This window comes from Pinus tabuliformis, chromosome Q (genome assembly GCF_031772625.1).
Source record: "Pinus tabuliformis cultivar Carrire ecotype Pingquan chromosome Q, CPIR1, whole genome shotgun sequence".
Lineage (NCBI taxonomy): Eukaryota > Viridiplantae > Streptophyta > Pinopsida > Pinales > Pinaceae > Pinus > Pinus tabuliformis.
In genome coordinates, this window is record NC_142296.1 from 1207868269 (window position 1) to 1207889978 (window position 21710).

The 21710-nt window shown below is 35.5% G+C and overlaps 1 protein-coding gene across 1 annotated transcript; it reads left to right on the top strand.

Annotated features, from left to right (window-relative positions):
* Positions 1–17222: 17222 nt before the first annotated feature.
* LOC149224115 (H/ACA ribonucleoprotein complex subunit 3-like protein) lies at positions 17223–20195 on the top strand. The gene is made up of 3 exons (XM_089383490.1): positions 17223–17276; positions 19789–19831; positions 19957–20195. The coding sequence occupies exons 1-3, from the start codon at positions 17223–17225 to the stop codon at positions 20052–20054; spliced, it is 195 nt and encodes a 64-aa protein (XP_089239616.1). The 3' UTR covers positions 20055–20195.
* The last annotated feature ends 1515 nt before the right edge of the window (positions 20196–21710 follow it).

The window sequence follows — 21710 nt, forward strand, 5'->3', positions numbered from 1 at the left end:
ATTGCATCCAAAAGTGTTGATCTCACACACTTTCATGGTTGGTTCATGGTATTAGTCCAACAGTTTTTTGATCCTATGGTTTTGGACCGTGGTATTGAGAAAGGACTAAGGCTATAAAAGAGGAAGGAGATCATTTGGCAAAGCATCTTCTGAATTATTGAATATCTGATAAAGTGCTAGATCTGGAATATGGTGATTGGGTTATGGTGCAGATCTGGATCTGAATGAAGAAGGAACCTGAGCGTAAGGAGAAGGATAAGTTCTATTGATGGGTCAAAATATTAAGTCTGTAATAGTGGTATCTCTATATAATTTTGATCTCTGATATGTGGCATACGCTTGATCTATAAATCTAATAATCTGGGTCTGAATTATTGATGCATGTTTTATTTTACACATGTTATGATCTGGGTATGTCTAATGTATGGAACAACTGCAAAGTTATAAGGAAATATTTGCAGATCTGTATGCGGATTGGCTTTGGTGAAATCAGAGATTGATGATGCAAGTGTAGTTGATGGGTTTTTGATGTTCTTGGATCCAGTCTGAAAATTAATGAAAAGTGGTCCTTGAAAGAAAAGAAGTAGGGGGTTGTAGCTCCCTTCTAGGAGAGACTGGAAAATGAGAGAGAGTGTTGTAGCTCTCTGCAGGTTGTAGCCTGCGTACTGGTAAAGGACTGCACCAGTACAAAATCATTGTAAAAGGAGTTTCTTATTAAAAGAAGATAGAGACATATTGCAGCAGGTGGTTTTCACCCACATTGGGTTTCCACCTTATATCTGGTGTTATTTTGTGTAACTATTTGCTTTTCTTGTTCCTGCTCATTATTTTATGATTCTGACATACAAAGTAATGATCAATATTTGAAGAATTATTCAAAGTATAAATAAGGAAGATATATTGAAAAGAATTTGATAATACTGATTCACCCCCCCTCTCAGTATTATTTCCAACAGTAAAATGCATAAACACACTTGTCCCGGGTATTTAACTCTCTGAGGAGTAAAAATCTTCAATTTCCAATGGTTAAGGCCCTATTAATCAACCCTCAAGCCTTCATTTAAGACTTTATTAAAGTATTTCATCCATGAATTCCTATCAGAACTTCGAAAACCCTTCATAACCTTTATAAAACCTCCACTAACACTTTAGCCACACATTATAACCTTCTCCCTTTAATACATTGGTTACCTATGTTGTAGCACAATAAACCTTCCATCATTGGACTTATATATAAAATCCCATATACTTGCGCCTAATCCTTTATAAACTAATTACAAAGGAAATATATACGCAAACATACCTTTTCCACCTTGGTATGGCTTTGGCGCATTTCTCGAGGTTTACCTTTATCGCAATCGGGTATCGGCTCTTCCGCAGTCACATTACATATGTGCCTCATCACTCCTTCCCCTCCGATATGTGACCTTTGGAAGCGTTTGAATAACACTTTAGTCTTAAAAGACTTGGGCACCACACTTTAACACAATATAAAGGAATACAAAGGAAAACCACTCCAAACACACATATAGCGGATCTCAAATATTATACACTCACCACTATAACTCCATCGGGTCTGCACCTTCCAACCATTCTACAGCACTGCTCTGATCGCCCCGACCTCCAATCATCGATCAGTGCTTTATCACTATCGATGTATCAACTTTTCCACTGTTCTACCTCTCCCACTTGAAACCGCCGATCCGATATGCCTTACGGACTCGATAAGATTATTGATTACGTTAGATAAGGTTTCGAGTCTGGCTAACACATTACAAATCGTTATTTCCTTTACCCAAGGTTCATTCTTCCCTTTGCACGATTGCAATGCAACCTTCTGGTTCCAATTTGATCCCGAACATTGATCTTAAAGATCCAACGGCTGTTGTGCAACCATACTTCACACCTCTGCTACTCTGTTTACTTATAGTTTTACATTATTTCTTCAATTTCGGGTTTCTTGGTTCCGGGTCTTCTGCTATTTCACTGCGCATTCTTCCTGAGCTTGTCTTCTGCGAATTCTTACATCACCTTCTCTTCAGAGCTTCACTCTAATCATCCAAGAAGATTCAATGATCCCTTGTGATTCCTCTGAGTCATTCTTCTCCTCTATGTATTTCTTTAGAACTTTTCCTGCAACCTTTGTTACAAAACCTACGAATTCAGGCATAATCAATCATTACACACTTATTTCACACATTTAAATAGTACCAAAATGAACCTCTGTATATAAATATGAACAATTGATTATATTTGAGACTCTTTGTCTCTCATGCGCCTGATCTTTGATATCAGTGGCCTCTTCTCACTACTCTACCCGTAGCTTACATTTATATCAAAAAGGTTCTTTGAAATAATTTGGGTTCGATTCCTAAATCTACTGAACTGACTCCTAGATTTCCTCTATCCTCTATGTCCACTTCTAATCTCCATTTAATTCCTAAGATCTCTCTCTTGTTCCTCGAACCATGGAATTGTTTTAAGAGTCCTAATTGACTTTTAACTCTTTTGTCTTTATTAACCACTCATGTTCTCATTTATTCGAGAGCATTTACAAAACATCCTCTCATTATATAATTAACTCCTATTCTATGTACTCAAAAGCCTAATATTACATTAATTCATCACTTAGGAATCCAACTTCCTTAAAATACATGACCCCCTATGTCTACTTAATTACAATGATTTTCTCTTGGGTTGAATGCTTCTACATCAGATTTTATCAAAGATAGATGATCTATAATTAAGAGAGAGTGTCTAGAAGCATGCCAATGCAAATTTTACACAACATGGGTGGTGAAAACCACAAAACCACATGGACAACATGGACACCAAATAAGAGTGGAATTATGTTAATGTTTTGAGTGTCGCCAGCTCAAAATCAGAATTAGAACAATCATTGTGCCAAGATAAATGTTGATCTCACTAGTATTGTTAAATTTTTTAATACATCTTTCTCAAACATGCAAGGGAAGGCTTGCTCATGTAATCATACTGGAGGAATTAAATTCTTGCAGAGTCCATGTTCTTAGAAAGCTTATAGGATTGAAATATAATACATGGAAATATAATATATGTTGCAAGAGGCAATTCTTCGTCCAATAAATATTATCTCTATATCTAGTTAACTTCCTTGCCTATTATATTTTGGGGTTGTTCTTAAAACATTCTAAAATATTTTAGGTTTTCTTGTAGGAATTTGCAAAATAATATGTTAAGTGGAACTATTGATAATCTAGTAGATTTGCATTTGGCAGACTTGTAATTTTCTTTCCAACTACCATATTTGTCTGTTTTCAGAAGAAGAAAAAAAGTGTGGTGGTAGCAAGGTTGGTCTTCACTTTGGCTCATTAAGTAGTTGATCTCCTTTTCTGGAAATCTTGGGATGCAACCAAATTTCTTGGCAATCTTGGGATGAAACCATAATTCCTTTCTCAATAGTATGAAATTCTTTGGTGACAATTTTGAGATTGAAAATTGCTTCATAGTACTAAAATTTCTATTACTACTGGACTGAAATCCAATTGCTAACAAAGAAATCTCTACAATTTTAGGATTTCAAATTACTTCACAATACTAAAATTCCATATCGGTAGGGACTACTGCTATGCCAATTACCATTGTTTCAATGTTGGAGAGTGAGCATAGAGTGTAGCACAAAACCACAATGCCATACATAGAGGATTTATCAAGAGGAAAATATAAAATAGGTTGATATTTTCTTCCTTTTTACTAAAGAAGTAAATTCCATTTTATCAAGTGCATAATCAATCATGTTGGGCTCTTTTGTTTCCTCTCATCTTTGAGTATATGTGGAAACATGTTCAAATTAGTAGATTTCAATGTTCGTTATTTTTTTTCTTATCATCTTTATTTTTCCCACTCTAATCCTATTCTCTATGGATCTTTTTTTATTTCCCTAGTTATATTATATACAGGTAGATGGGGGATGAAGTGTATTTTTGTATTTTGTAGTTCTTTTTGCTTTGAGGTTCTCGTCTTCACATCCCATTTGCTAGTTGAATTACTTGTGAGAGGGAATAGTTATCATTGAGAGGTAGAGACTGCTTTCCTTGTATACATGCTATTGCATGTTTGGATACTCATTCTTGGTATGGATTTGGAAGTGTTTGAATGTCCCTTGTATATTTTTTTGGTGTAACAAATATTATCCAAACTTCTTGCTTACAATTATAACGTTTGTTTAATGGTTACATGTCAGGATTATTGTATTTTGACATCTTGAATTAATTAATAATCAGAATCACTCCCAATTAGTTTTCTAGATCCCATAACTAGTAGGATTCAAGCATGTAGCTCATTATTCATAATTGTATAATATATAATCACTTTCTTAACTTTTGGCACGAAAATCAATCTTTTAGAGGCAATTTTTTATGCTCTCACAACAAACTTACATGATTCACAAGGTATAATTGCATATTTTAGGTTTGATAATTATGGGTCATTTATAGGATAAAAATGTCTTCAAAGTTTCACTTCTAATTGAGTATTCAACTGAAAATATTGAGTATCTTATTTGTAACTATTTTTCTGTCTAACGTTTCAGAACTTCTATCACCATTAGGTAGGACCTTTGGCTTCAATTCTATTTTTTTTGTTTAGCAAAATATTTGCTAAGACTTTCATCATTTCTTATAATTTATTGAAAGTTGTAAAATTTATAACTAATAAATTTTCAAGGTCTAATTTTTGAAGTCTATTTCTTTAAAGGGTGCTAGCTCAAGGAAGAGCACCTGCTTTACAAGCAGGAGGTTGGTGGTTTGATTCCACCATGACCTGATATTCATATGGAATGGTGACGATCATTTTTTGGTCATAGAGGCTCCTGTGACCATGACCATTGAGCATATGGTGATATTTTTCGATCCTCACCAAAATATGAAATGGTGATGGTCAACAAAAACCACTATATATATATATATATATATATATATATATATATAGTGATGCTATTAAAGGTACATCATCATATATCGTTTTTGTTCATATGAAATGGTGACAGTCACTTATTATCATTATCAGTGACAGACCTTGAATGTCACCAAAATACCTATACTTTTGGAAATGTAGCCTTTGGTGACGTTCATTTTTTAGTGACAGAAGTTCTTTTGACTATCACCAATGAGCTTATGGTGAAATTTTTCGACGCTCACCAAAATATGAAATGGTGACAGTCAATCAACATCACCTATATATGCATCAATAGTGATGGACATGAAAGGTTCATCACAATAAATCATTATTCATATGAAATGGTGACAGTCACTATCCATCATTATAATCATGATCAGTGGTGTACCATGAATGTCACCACAACACCTATACTTTTTGCGGCATTCAATTTTTTGGTGACGAAAGCTAAGGTCTGTCACCATCATTCATATGAAATGGTGACAGTCATTATCCTTCATTATAAATCATTATTAGTGATGAACCTTGAATGTCACCAAAACACCTATACTTTTGGTGATGCCACCTTTAGTGACAAAATCTCTTTTGACTATCACCAATGAGCTTATGGTGACAATTTTTTACCCTCATTAATGACCATTTTTGATGTATTGATAGTTTATCTTCACCTCTTTCAGATCCTACTCCTCCTCCACAGTATCAGATTTTCAAATGCCAACATTGTGACCATCTTGTCCATGTGAAAGATCATTGTTTTGATATTCACCCATGAAAAATTATGGTCAATGTAATCATCATTCAAACAAATGCATCAGAGAAAAGCTTCTTGAAAGAAAAATTATTCATCTTGGATGGATCTCTTCTTGGTAATGGGCTTCAATAGGCAAGAAGATATTTCTCTCATATGTCAAAATTTCTTCTAGAGTATTAAAAAACCTTGTAGTTGAGTTTTCTCCATCATCTCACCTTATATCTGAGACGGGGGTAAGTGATGATCATCTACAGGTTTCAAAGATGTATCAAGCAATCCTAAGCCACAACCTGAACCTGTTGCCCAAGCCTACAGCCAGAGACAACCATACCCATATTTAGATTTGTAGCTAGAGACACAAAAGCCCCTAAACATGCCTTTGGTTGGTGGCCTTCCTTAAACCACCATAGATTTTAGACCTCCCTTTTATAGGTTGAAGGTCTCCTTATCCAAAGCATTAAGAAGAACTTTCTCTAGTAGAAGAGTTCAACTTCTTCTGAGAGTTGGAAGAGTTCTGGGGATCGCACTAAGCATTCCTTAAGTTGGCGATCTTCCTTAAACCACCATAGGTTGTAGACCTCCTTTTTCCAAGATGACAGTCTCCCTCTTCAAATAATTAGGGACAATCCTCTAGCAGAAGATTTCATCTTCTTGCCAAATTTGGAAGAGTTCTGGGAACTGCACTAAGCATTCCAGTCATGGTGGTAATCTTTAAACCATCGTTAGTTGACACCTTGAGTCCACCCACCTTATGCCATCATCTCAAAGAGCACATTCAACTTATTGTTGTCATGAATTATTTTATTTTGTATTATAGCTCTCTTCTGGGACTCATATATACCCCTTCGGATTAAGGGGGGAATGTTGGACACCTAATCCACTAAGGGTTAAGGTGTGGGAGTTGAATAGTCAAAGGGATTCCAAGAGACATTGGAATATGAATCCAACAGTCATATAAATGTATTATAAATGTACGTCAATGTGAATAATAAAGGAAATTCATGCTTTATCTTTCACACTCTTGTCTTCGCCATGGTTGTGTTTAACGATTATTATTGAGAACCAGTCCCCTATAGAATACACTTTGAGACAATAAATTGCTTTTCTGTAAGCTTGGAATATCATTTTCATTCACTTTCAAGTCTATTGGCCATCTTACCGCATTATAAGCCATCCATAAACAAAAGAGTTTGAGACTGTCTATCATAGCTATATAGGTCTAATTGTCCTTATTTCTCCTTATGATGAGATAACAGAGAAAAAATATCGAAGTCTGCAAAACATTCACCTTTACTAAGAAAAATGTAAAAAGCCAAAGTGTGCAAGTCGTGCTACTACTCATCGGACAAATCCATAGGTGTTGGGTCTTTTGTGCTAGAACCCCACAATTCTGTGTGAGGGAGTCATGAAACATGCTTCTCTACGTAATGGAGGTGGGCATTCTATTGTTGAATAGCTTGAAATTCTTTGAAAAGTTACTGGAATTTTGTTTTAGACTTAGAAGGTCCAACAGAGGGTGTCACCAAGGATTTAGCCACAGTATTCTTTAACGGTCATTAAATATAAACAATATGTCTATATTGAGAAGACCAGCCTCTGGAATGTCCATGGTCCAGCACAAGATCCCACCATTCCTCCATATTCAAAATCATTTTTGTTTCCCATTGATTTAAATCTGCTTCCCATATAGAAATGAACTAGAAAACTTTGAGGCTAAGTATCGACCTCATAGGCTTGAGAAACTTCCTAAATTAGGCTTGAGGTGGATCTACGACCCCATCCCCTAACTGGACCTGATTTGGGTTGGCTTCCTCCTCTCCTCTGACCACTACCCTAATTCCTCTTGTGGCCTCTCCTTGCCGAGTTGACTCTCCTAGATAGTGGATGTGTCATTCTCTAGCATTCTCTAGCTCTTCCAACCACAAAGGTAATGGAATAAATTGAAATCGAAAGCCAAGACCACTAGCTCAAGGAGACATCCTAGCGTAGGGTCCTGGCGCAAACACTAGTAATTCAAACCTGTAGAATTGCAATAACATAATACAATATGACTGTGAGAATGAGGGCTGTAAACCATATCTTCCACCATGATAATGAATTGGGTTTGCCGAAACAGGACTTTCACAACAACCCCTGGCTTCTCGAGCCTTATTGAAGCAAGATGCAGTGTTCATTCAGGAATTTCCATTCCTAGGACTCCCCTTTTCATACGAGGCAACAAGTACATCAAAGATTCTGAATAGTGGACAAAATCACCCATGTAAGAAGTGTAAACTGAATTCCAATATTTAGACCCAAAATACATGCACATCCTAGAAAGTAAAATTCCATAACAAACAAAGATAATTTTATTATATTCATACTTCCCATCAGAGTAAACTATTCTTGCCTCCCAAATTTCACGGAAGGTTTCTTTTATGACCTAAGAAATCGTCTTAGAGTCACGTCTCTAGCAAAGAATCAGATAATATTGAATCATAGGCATAAGTGCATGAATGAAACACACAGAGTTAACATACCTGTAACCATCGTCCACTGGGAAGAGGGTAAGGTTGTCTACACTTGGATGGCAAACCTTTTGAGATATCGTCACAAGCGGCCTAGAGATTGCAAGAAAACCTAAAACAATACTAGAAGCAACACCTCCAATATGTGCTTGGCTAGTTGCATAAGACCTCGACGATGAGATGTCTCATTGATCTCTCCACTGACAATTAATGTCTATCATGCGCTTTGCCACCTTGCGCTTGAAGGTGAGTATGTGAAGGCCAACAATCGACCACCCACTATCCTTTCTCATTAATTGTCTAGCCATGGTATAGATCTCATCAGTGCCAAGTTATCGTCTCTCATCGCGATCAAGAAAAGACAATAATATAATTAAAGTTAAATTATAAATCAAAATTATTTAAACAAAATTGATTATCATTATCATTAATCATTAAATACTTATTCAAATATTGTAACCAACATTAAATAAAAAAATATATTTAATTATAATTTCAAATTAAATATATATATAAAAGAAATATATAAAATTAAAAATATATAACCATAATCCCCGAAAATTACAAAACAGTTTTCATACAAAAAAAAAATATATATATATATACAAATTACAAAACAGTTGTCATATATATATATATAACAAAAATTTTAAATATGAAAGATATTATTCCATCAACATATAACACCAAACATAATCTAATGACAAAAATAATCAAGCCAAAGCTAATATGGCATATTGCAATACATTCACAAGAAACAATCCAACTGTTATAATAATTATATTGGTATAATATGGTGACTTTTTAATTTAAAATTACATTATATTTAAAAACAATCCAATTACAATAATAATAATTAAACCAAAACTAATATGATTTATTATCATACATTTAAAAAAAACAATCCAAGATTTATATTTCTATAATTGGTTTGACCATTTAAAATTAACAAGTGAAAAATTACATTTAGAAAACAATCCAACTATTATAATAATTAAATTGATATAATAAGTTTGGCCATTTAGAAAACAGAACACTGGTGCTCATCATTGGCTTAAACAATAGCTTGTTGGGCCTGGCGATCTTCATATCTCAAACACACCACTTGGAAGAACTCTCCGAATCTGTGAGAAAGGAATTGACTCTTTGCAATTACCACCAATGACCATACAACTTAGAGAGTCATATGCTTTGGAATATCCATATATGATTACTCTTACACGCTTGCTCAGACATTCAAAACAAAACAGATGCCCATTTGAACAGCTCACCATATTTTCTAATTCAAATTCCCGATAACAGCATTCACACTGCATTTTTGGTGCCCATACTTGTGGGGCGTTGAGATTATTGGTGCCTGCCATATGAGCGCTCTCTGCTTTAAAAACCTTTGGAATCACAACCTTTCCACCTGTTATTTCATGGAATTATTGATCGGCTCCCTCAAATAAAAACTTTATTTTCCGTTCTCTTCGTCACAATTATCAAACCGTTTCATTTCGCTCGTACAGTCGTCGATCTGCTATCATGACCTCTGGCGTTCCATCTTCTCACGAAGACATTTCATGAGTAGTTTTGGAAGTAGAGTCTCAATAGGATGAACGTGATGAACGTGAGGCAAGGAAAGTTTTCTATAACGTAGCCATAATAATAATAATAAAATTAATGTTTTAAATCATATAGATAAAAATAGCAATGTTGTATTAAAAGAAATAAAATTTACTCGGCAGCGTTAAGAAAGAGAGTCGAAACTGCTCTACATTGTTTAATCATAATTTTTAGAGAAGTTAGAACAATAATTTAAGAAATAGAAACTAATCCCTATCCTGAAATCACATGAACCAACTCACATTATTCTAGCATATTCTCTATTTTCTTCAAAATATATATATATATATATATATTTCAAGCATATTCTCTATTTTCTTCAAAATATATATATATATATACTTCAGGAGCCAACTCACATTATTCTGGCATATTCTCTATTTTCTTCAATATAGATATATATATAGCATATTCTCTATTTTCTTCTATATATCAAAATATATATATAGAGAGTTTAGTTTTAATTCACAACTTATTAAAGTAAGGAATTATGTTTCTCTGTTTGCAACTAAAGTATAAAGTTTGGTCATGAACATAGGTACTATGGGGATTCAAAATTATTTCACTAAAGTATAAAGTTTGGTCATGAACATAGGTACTATGGGGATTCAAAATTATTTCGATAAGATGTGCACATATAATTGCTTTGATTAAAGTATTAATTAGTTTCACTCTTTAATTCTTTAGAGTAAGGAATTATATTTCCCTCTTTATTCATTAGAGTAAGGAATTATGTTTCCTTCTTTATTTTATTTAAATTATAAATTATTTTTTATCAGATTTGTATAGGCCTTTGTTTTGGTTAAAGTATTAGTTAGTTTAAAGGTTAAAGTATTAGTTAGTTTTAAGATTATCATGAAAAAATAGTTTGAGAAATTAAATTATTGGATTAAAAAAAAAAAAAGGAATATTTAAAATATTAATTTGATATTGAATTTGGAAAATGTTATTATGAAGATTAAAGAAATAGATTTTATTAATTTGATATTGAATTTGGAAAATGTTATTATGAAGATTAAAGAAATAGATTTTATGGAAGTAAAAAACAATGAATAAAACTAAGACTTTCTTCTTTTAAAAATATTTCCTTTTTGAGGAGCCTTTGGGTTGGAAACACCGTCAATAATGGCCTCAAAACTATCTAGCATATTCATTACACAATTAAGCGGATTAGGTCAAAGTCTACTTCAGGCAAATTTAATGCGAGCGAGAATTTCATATGGGGGAGTGTATGGAACCACATTGGTTCCAAATTTTTCATGAGGGTCCAACTCGTTGTCATCCCCTGTCATGCCCACACCCCAAGTCACTCCGAATGGGGAATTGTGATCTCGCAGTTGAATATTCTAGCAGTCCTGATGGAGATGGGCCTCATAGGAGGGTGGCCAAAGCTTTGTATTGTTGAGGGTCTCATTTGTACTGTTGAGAGTCTCATTTGTACATCCTGCACTGGCCAAGTATTTGGCCACTCTTTGTTGGCTAATCTACAAACATTAGAGGTGAGAATAATAAGAATTTCAATCAGTGAGGATTTAACGCACATTAGCTAATTCTCTAATATCAATTTATTAATATCTTGTTAGTGTTATCTTCGTGAAGAAGGCGCTTCAATTTATGAATAACCAGTTGAGAGTCCCCTTTTATGTCCAATTTGGTAAAAGTATATTGGATTGCATAAGTGAGGCCCATTTCCAGAGAAAAAACTTTCGCAACATTATCTGTGTTGAGGCCCATATCACCTAAGATGTAGAATACAACTTGTCATTTATCATCCCCAAATATACCACAACAACTAACTTCTCTAGCGTTTCCTTTAAAGGCACCATCAAAATTCAGTTTAACAAAAGATGAAGGAGGGGGGCACCAAGAACTGGGGGAGGGAAAAGCCGGGATACAAAATTCAAAGGAGGGAGACGTCCAATCTTCTTGAGACCAAGGAATGAGAAAATTAGTTCTCACTACACCAATAATCATGAACCATGCCATATTTTCAAGGAGACATTAATTTTTTTAAATACGACCATTTCATTCCTTGTAGATGCATGAGAGGAGAAGGCTGGGAATTAAAGTATAGGATATATTCAAGATGGTATTTTCAAATTGAGAAGAGCGTCAATTAACTATAGTATTTTCAATGTTATTATGATCTCTATCTAAGTGCTAAAAAAAATCACAACTTGATTTTTTAATCCCCATTAGTAACTACATGCATTGAATGAGTGGTCAATATCCTCTTGGTTGTTGTGGCATAAGTGGAAAAATGATGATCCTTTAAAACCATACTTGAGAAGTTTGTCCCAAATGAGGGTGCATTTTCAAAAAAGAAGTCAAAGAAAATGGGCAACCTTTGGCCATGAATTATGGGTCCATTTTTTCTTCCATATGTTTTGGGTTGGAAACTTTTTATGCTCTATACCTAGGGAATAGGTCTCCTTGATGGTGAAAATGCTATTAGACCCATAGCTGCATTAAATTTTATCATTCCCTTATTGAATTAGTAGTTTCCTTCTCTAAAGATCCTCCCATAGCTGATTCAAGATGCTTTCTTGATCAAGATATTTTCACTTCAAAGATTCATATAGAATTGCATTTAAAAGAGCATGTAACTATAAGATGCATATACATAAAATAAGAAGAAATAAATGAAAACCATGAGAAGCAAAGACACAACCAAAGTTGATAGCAGAGTTCACCTAGTGTGCATTATGTCTCTAGGCCCTGCTCAATGTGGGGGAGCCTCTTTCATTGATCTTCAGACCTCCAATTCTAGGGATGCTATGAAAACACGCACCCCTGCTGAATAAATGGACTGCACCATTGAATTTCTGGTGAAAATTCATGAAAAATGACTATAAACTCAACCCCTTTCTACTTCGATTAAAATATGGACCCCAATGAATCTCAAATATTCCCCAAAGGTTCTCACTAGTTGACTGGAATTCGGCTGCTTAGATGAATAATTTGGTCACACCATCATGTTCCTTGCGAAAAAATAAGAAGAATGAGTATATAGTTACCCTGGTTCTAAAACTGTAAATTTTGGGCCCCCAGGGAATCTCAAAGATCCCTCAAGGTTTCATAAAGATTTTGTTATACAGGCTCGTTGAAAATCCACTACTCAAATCAGAAAATCAATCATGCCATCATACTCTTGGTGAAATTCTAAGTAATTTGAGTATAAAGCGGGCATGATCCTGCCATTGTCAAAAATCAGCCTCGAAAAGAATCTAAAAATTCTTCAAGCATCAAAAAATATTCCCCTCGAAATTCATGTCAAACATGGTTCCCTATGTTTTTGATTCCACTGCTCAACATCACTCGTTCATTGTTATAAATATTCCGCTCGAAATTCATGTAAGGCATGGTTCCCTATGTTTTGGATTCCACTGCTCAACATCCCTCGTTCATTGTTCTACCTGTCACCTCGGCCTCTATTGTGGTTCCTTTGTCGTGTCCAATGCAAGAATGGTGGATTTAATGCGTAGTCTAACGAGGCAGAGGAGTTTCCCGGAAAGTTATGGAAATTCCGGTCATAATCAAAGAAAACCCGCAAGGATTTTTGTAAATCCAAGTTATAGTTGTTAAACTTCAAAATTTTAGGTGTCCTAGACATTTCTGATGGTACTGAATCCATTTCCACCATCAAAAACACGATTCAAACACTCCCTCTATAAGATTTTTTGAAATTTTTTTACTCGGATTCCGACCACTTTTGACCATTCGGGAAATTCCTCCGCATCATTAGACGACTCCGTGGATTTAATATTAAGGCATCGACATCGTTTTCAAAGCCTTGTTGGGCTAGCAAAATGGTCGGCATAATTTAAAATTAGGCATTGGTTTTAGGAAGTTCACGGGTTTAATCCCCCCGCTGACCTTTTAGTTTTATGTGAAAACATATGTGGTTATACATAACCATTGATGTCAAAATATTTAACTTTCTACCTTTTTTTTAGAGCCATATGACATAACCCTAACTTTATTACAAATGTTAACCACTCATCCATGCTAACAATGCGGTTTTGTGTTTATAATAATTATGCCGTAAGGCGTTTCCCTTTGAAATCAACTTTCCTGTTGGGTTACGTGTACATTTCTAAGCCTTTGATTTAAGTGTTAGATGATGAAAATAATCTTACCCATCCAATTGATTAGACCGGTATACGATGGTACGCAGCAGATCGACACTTGCCCTTGCTCGACACTACGCTTGCCCTGTGCAGACATTTCCTAAACTTTTGACATGGTCCCAAGGGCAATGAGAGGAGTTTGTTCCCAAGTTTCAATCAATCTCAGAAGAGACTGTATAGAGCCACTAAGAGTCTGCAGAAACACAGACCTGTGTCAAAGCCATACTGAACTTTGTTTTCTCCTGTGTCAAAGCCATGCCTGCCTTTTGTAAAACTCTGAACCAACTCGTTGAGTTATGGGACAACTGAATGCTTCAAGGATCATCTCGAGGAGGGCTTGTGGACCAAGGTCCCATAGGAGGAGCTTCATCCTCAATAGAAAAGTGAGGATATTGGTATTTTCAAGGCATTGAAGCAAAATTGAGGGTTTCTATGCTTCTGGTTTTTTTTTGTTTTTTCCTCCTATTTCAAAATTAGGATTGGTTTTCGTTTGAATTAATGAAATCTTCATAATTGTAGCTAGGTTAACACAACAGTAGAGTTATGGTTCGCTTCTTTTGTATATGAATGGTGTTTGAGTAGTGACCATATTGAAAATGCAAGAAATTATAGTCGTGTTTATTATAATTTTTGGGCGATGGCATTTCCAGCCTCACCGTTGCCACCCTAGGCACCTCCGCTGTTTTGACGGACATGGCGTCAGCTACAGTCTCTGCTTTGTTATGATACACACTAAGCACATTAGAAATGTATATTGAAGGTGATTGTCATATATGCCAGTTGGAGTGGAGGTGGCCACTCAACAGTTAAAATGACATCTACATTAGTCAAGCAAGAAGAATCCCTACTTATAATAACACAAGAGAGGTGGGATTGAATTTGATTGGGGTTGTTTCCTCTATGACCAGTTTGGCAATGTAGCCCACTGCCGTAGTGAGCGTGTTTCATTCTATTGATTTCTTAATTCAAAGTGAAATATTAATCACTTGGAAGGTTCGGTCGGTTCTACCTTCACTATATGCTTGCAGATTTTAAATGCACAATTTATATTTCTGTACCAGAAGTGCAACAGAACACTTTATTTTTGTTGATCAGAAGTAGAATAGCAATCGAGGATTGATTTATTTGCATCATTTTGTGGTTAGTTAGTTTGTTTGTTTCTGAGGGTCTCCTCAGTTCATTGAGGATATGGGTCTAAAGCTGGAAACATTACTAGGAAATAAATTCAAATATTCAAAATGGTATTTTTCTCTTTTTTAACTGAGTATTGTGTTTTTCAGGTTTTAGAGATGGAAAGGGCTCAGTTTTTATCGATGTGATGAATGGAAATTATCAGTGATTGGTTCTAATTTTGAATCCCATTAGATCGGTTCATTTAGGTCAATTACGATGTTGGGTTACTTGCTTGTATTTCTTGTTTTATTTTGTTCCATTGATCTTGGTGTTTTGGATTGATATGCAACAAGACCCTGTTGAAGATGACCATCTCTCGGACCAAAATACTGAAGAATAAGAAGGAACTGTAGTGTAGGAAATTCAGAAAAGATGTTTCTTAGCTCCTTCAAAACGACTAGGAAGAGAGTGCTCGATAAAGGGTGTGTTTTTGTTTTTAACTATGGATTTTTTCTCTCATAATTACAATGAAAATATGCAATTTACTGGCAGACTACCATACCGCAATGTTTACCATTTTTAATTACATCGTAAGGCGTTTCCCTTTGAAATCAACTTTCCTCCGGCCTTACATGTCTTGCTATGATCCGTCTGATTTCATGTTAGACGATCAAAATATTTACAACCATTAGATTAAGTTCTTGTTATAACTGAAACTATCCCTATCTTAACTTCCTTGAAACCATATAAATAAGGACTTCCGTAGGTTTTATGAAACATTGTTCTATGAATCCATGTCCGTTTTCTTAAATCTTTGAATCTCCTGGCCATTGTGCAGTTCAATCGTCCAATTTTCCATGATCTCGCTTGAATCTCCTAGCCATTGTGCAGGTAAATTTCAAATAGCAAGGGCATAAATTTCAAAATGGACTGTGTAGTCTTGATTGCTTTTAGTTTTCAATGATTTTTTTTAAATTATTTTGGGTTTTAACTGCGAGGACTTCCGTGACGGAAAACTGGAAATTGCCAGGATTTCTATGACAAAAAACTAGAAATTGCAGAGGTTTCTCAGTTTATGCACGATCTTGGATGAAGTCTGTTGGACACTGTGCAGGTAAATTTCAAAATGGAGTGGGTAATCTCGAAATCACTGTTTTTTAGTTCACGCCTTCCATATACCACAATTCTTCTTTTTAAGAAACCCTAATGTCTAAAGTTGATCTTGCTTCCACTATTTGAAGGGGATTGTACTGCTAGTATGGCATCAATGCCCATGTGACCGTGTTGAGTAATTATTTCAAGGTATGAGACCTTGCATCAAGTTTATGGCCCCCATAAGCAAGATTCCTCTCTTCTCCTTCAATGAGCCTACCTGTGGCGACCAGATCTTGTGCCTCCGGCTGTGGTTGTAGCTCAAACTCTCGTGTTTTTTCAACCCTCTGGTTTGGCTTTTGCCCAGATCTGGCTTGGTTTTGGATTCAGATTCCTCCAGCCGGTGCTGCATGCATTGACCACAGCATTTTTCTCCATTGTTGGTCTTCTTCTTGCAGCAGGTGCTGCATCCTCCCAACGGCAGCGCCCCATTTACCTTCGTGCATATGGTAAAAATATCACAGGAGTGGCATTAATGTCCATATTTAATAATTAGTTACAGGTATGATTACAGATCAGACCTTCCTTGTTTAGTTGATGGCCCCATCAACTGGATCTTTATCTTTACTTTCCACATGCTTAATCTGGGTCCTGTGGGTTTCAGATCTTGTCGCTTGGCTTTGGCTCTTGCTCAAACTTCTGCTCTAGCTATATTCAGACTCTCAGGCTTTAACTCTGACTTGGTTTTGGCTCTAGCTTCACGGGCTGAATCTGAGAAAGAGCCTCCTACATAGTTCTCTACATTTCTTTTAACAAACCCTTCTAGACATATATGACTCTTATTCACAGCTGATTATTTTGTCTTTTGGATATTTATATGACTTCTTCTTAGATAAAGTGCAAATCAAGCTAAACAAATGTTTAGATAGAGTGCAAATCAAACTAAACAAATGTTCAAATAATGTTGTTCTAAATTGTCCTTTTCAGCATTCAACTGAGATGCTTCTGGTGCCTCTACCTCATAATTTACAGACAGTCATACAAACACACATTTGGAGTGATTCCGAAGACCCCGCACCAACAACAATGTATCTCATGTTTTATATCAATGAAAATGGAGAGAAATTGTACACGTTAAAGGTAAGTCTCATTCTTTAAGCCCTCTGGCTTCTGCTTTGAGAGAAAGTCTACACGTTAAAGTAGAATCCTTCGCTTCCATTCACAATAGTTATATGGTGTGAAAGGTGCAGGAGGTGGAAACTCCATTTTTTTTGGTATCACCAGTCTTTAGTACCTTAATCAAGACCTATAATGTTGAATATAGGTCTAGGATTTTCAATTTTTGTACCAAGTTGTCCTTTTGATTACTATCAATCTTGCTGCTTTAGTACTAAATCAGTCATTTTTCTGTTAGGCCATAATGTTAGCACTCCTGTTATAAATGATTCTTCCAAATACCCTTCCTGTTTCAACAAAACTGGCAGTAGCAGGCTTTAGTAAAAAAGATTCTTGGATAGAGCAATACACATCGCAGTATAAAACCTCTTCCTGGTCATCATGGCAACAATTGTCATCTTAGCTCAGGCAGCCTTTCACTCAGCATACTTAAGTACATTAATCATGACATAGCCAACAATTTTACTATATTCAATGGCATCATTATGAGCTCAACATAGCCATGGCAAGTTAAACATTAGTTTATTAATGAACCCTTGAACAGCAACAAGCACAAACTCACTACAAAAAAAGTCTAAAGATCAATCTAGAATGGGGCTCGAGTTTTTTTTCAAAATATTCGATTTTATGCCACGGCTTCAATAATGCCACAGTATTTAGAAATAACTCAGGATTTGATTCAGGTATTCAAGGGCTTACAAACCCGAAGCCAAAAATTTCATCAAACTTGACATGCGCAAATTTATCCTGTTGTATTCAATATTGGATGCCATCATATCATTTCAAACCTCTCATTGATCACCTGGAATTTGTTTCATAAATAGTGAAAAAGAGTTTGACTTTGTGTCAATTGTAGGTCTTTTCTCCAAATATCATAAAAGATCCTCAGACTTCCCTCAGAGGCAAGCCTAAACAATCCCTCTATAATCTACACATTTAGATCCTCAGATGAACCATTATCTTTTGAAAAATTCCTTTAGTACATAGATTACAACATGCAGCAAGTAGAAGATATAATCCACAAATGTTATCTGCGTGTCCTCTGATATAATCCTTGAAGCTAAAGGAAATCAATGGTGAAACAATTTTCATCAATAGGGATGCAAAATATTTCAAGTCCTCTTAGAGAATTTTAACTTGTATCACCACTCTCCTAGTTTGGTACAGGCTCTCACCTGCTCATGGCCAAGATTTTTCACAACAGCCTATGTCATTATCATTCGTAAGCAGCTAGAGATTTATGGAATCAAAATTAAGAATTCAATGTCAACATCCTCCTCAAAAAGGATCCCTATTGGAAAAACAATTTAGAAGTTCATCAGTAACAAAAGGATTTTAAGAATGCTTATAAGTATGTTGATGATATCCTTGGTCCAATTATTAAGAACTTCACTAGCTATTTCATAGGCCTTCGCACCTCTTGGCCACTTCTGAGGCTGCTCGGCCTCTGTTCAATCAGTCCTGAGGCCTTCCTGAGGTCAATCCTGAGACCTATCGGCCCTTTGTCACAGTCTTCTAAGGCCTTAGACAGAATTTTGGTCTCTCTTTGTCCTGGTCAAAAGCATTGTTGACAGAACTTGGACTAGAACTTTATTAAGGTTGCTTTTTTACCATCCCTCTGATACCATGTTGATGTTTCCATCTTCTAATCTGATAATTACTTCCAATGATCTCTTAAACAAGTTCTTAATCATAATGCAATAATGACAGTAGGATCATAAAGAGACAGCCAAGCACTTAGCGTACAAAAAGACACAAAATTTTCACCTGGGAAGCCCAAACTTGAGAGAAAACCCAACAATCTTTTCTAGGAGAAATTCTTCAGTTCAACAAAGGTACATTTTAATATTCACAAGTCAACCTAGGTCAACTTAGACAATAATTATGGATCTGAAAAAAGTAGACCTCAGAACTCAATCTAGGCAGTAGATCTAGTTTCGGTCCCTTCTGTTTACAGACTCAGGTTATTGGCCTCCTCTAGGGCTTCGACCCTCCATAGAAAAGAAAGGTCTCAGATCTTCTAGGGATTCTGCCCTTCAACAAAGATAAAATATATTTACAGAGATAAGATCCTTCTTGAACTTCGCTCCATCCACAGAAAAAGGATTTCAATCTTTCTTCCACAGAAACAAGGTCTCCATATCTGAGTCCATTCATCCTCTTACAAGAAGAAACTCGTCGCTCTTAAACTCTACTACCTAGATTGCTTGTTTTAATGTTTTTCTGATCAAGCTTGAAACCTAGATACTAGATAGTCATGTATGTTGCTTGGCATAAATTATGCAGAGATTGATATACATAAATGACCTTTGGTTGAAGTCATGTTGTCTTATGAGTGGAGTTTGCTTCCACACTATTGCTAGGAAGTAGATATGAAGGGATACGAATGAGTGCTTTTATATTCTATATCCAATGCAATGTAGCGTTAACTCACATGTTGAGTCACACATTAATTTAATGTGTTTTTTTCTTGCAGAAGGATTCCCCCGTAGGGTCTCCAACACAGTCATCCCACCCTGGTATGTCTCCTTTATTCTTATGATAATACTACTTTATTTGATGTCATGTCATTAATATGTGAGGATAGCATTGCTACATTGATGTTTTTAAAATCTTTTATCTCATGAGGTTTCTTGTGTTATAGCACAGTTTTCTCCAGATGATAAATACTTAAAGCATCGCACTTTGCTGAAGAAGCGCTTTGGCTTATTGCCAACGCAGCAACCCCCACCCACCTATTGAAAATTGAATATTCAGAGTTTTTATGTCTCTGCTAGACAAAGGAAGGGTGGTTAGAGGTTACAGGGTTAACATTAATTATTCATTTTGTTTACTCTGTATTCTTTGCCCTGCCTTTTTGGATGCAACTTCATGCTAGTTTGTGTTTAAGATGTATTTTGATGCTTTTTTACTTTGCACAAGTTGTAGATGTTGAATTGTGGTTTAAATTTAAATATATTGTTTAAGAGGCTATGATTAGATAGAGAATTAATTATTATTATTGGCTTATATACGATACTTTTGCACATTTATTTGTAGGATAAACATTTGTGATTTTTCAGAGAAAGAAAACCTCCTAACTTCCATTAATCAAAATAAAAGCAAATACATTTGCAGTAGTGACAAATCTTATGTCCATGTAACTCTATGTTCTAGATAAGTCTCAGTAGAAACTCAGAAGATTTTATAATTTTGGATCTTAATCACTATGTATCTACTAGAATCTCTAAAGGTCTACAACATCATTACAGATTTCTTACCTCTCTAACTTTCCTTCTCAACGACATTGTTATATTATTTCCCATACATTCTTCAAAAAGAAAATAAAATAAACAGAAAACTTGAAAAGACATATGAGGATTGTTCTAAGTGAAAAATTGGTGATGTCCTTAATAATTAAAACTCCATGTGCTGATGAGGATGCCATTGTCAAAAGCAGTGAAGAAGATCTTTCCCGGTGCTTGGAAACAACTCTTCTTAGAGAGAAAATCTGCCTCTTGGTTCTGTTCTCTGAATATATGACTGAAAGTCACTTTCTAGAAGGATCCCATGAAAGATCTGATGCGTAGCATCCAGAAGATAAGGGAAGGTTGCCCCAAAAGTGGATCTTTGTACCCAATCCAGAATCACTTTGGGGTTCCCAAAACTGATAAATCCTCTATAGCTAGCCAGTTAGCAAATAGGAGTGCCCCCCAAAGAGCTAATCGCAATGCTCTTTTATTAGTCCATGTACCACTATTCCAACAAAATTGAAAGTAGTTGCCAAGCTTTTATACAAGAAAAACCCCCCTGCCACAGATCCTGTTAGTAGAAGCTCCTTAAAAAAATCATCTGGATTTTGTGACTAAATCTCTTTATATTGGATTTGTCTCGAGTTAACCTTCTCTTTTGTTGGCCCTATTTCCATAAAATATGCAGAGATCTTTAAACAGGCGCCTCTTGTATCTGGGGTAGTCTCTTTCAAATATCTTCTCGTTCCTACTTTTCCATATGCCCACAGAATATTGAAGGGTAATGTTCGAAATGTCCTGTTCTCCTCAACCCATAAAGAAATGCACCTATCTATGGAGCTCAAATTCTATGCTGCTTGTAGGTTAAGAGTGTAATACTCCTCTCTAAATCGAGACTACAAATGGGCATGTCAGAAAGAGATGATCCACGTCTTCTGCATTTTTTTCATAAAACACCTATTAGGACCTTGGAAGCCTCTTTTGAGGAGATTATACTTACATGCACTCCTGTTATAAATGATTCTTCCAAATACCCTTCCTGTTTCAACAAAACTGGCAGTAGCAGACTTAAGTAAAAAAGATTCTTGGATAGAGCAATACACATCACAGTATAAAACCTCTTCCTGGTCATCATGGCAACAATTGTCATCTTAGCTCAGGCAGCCTT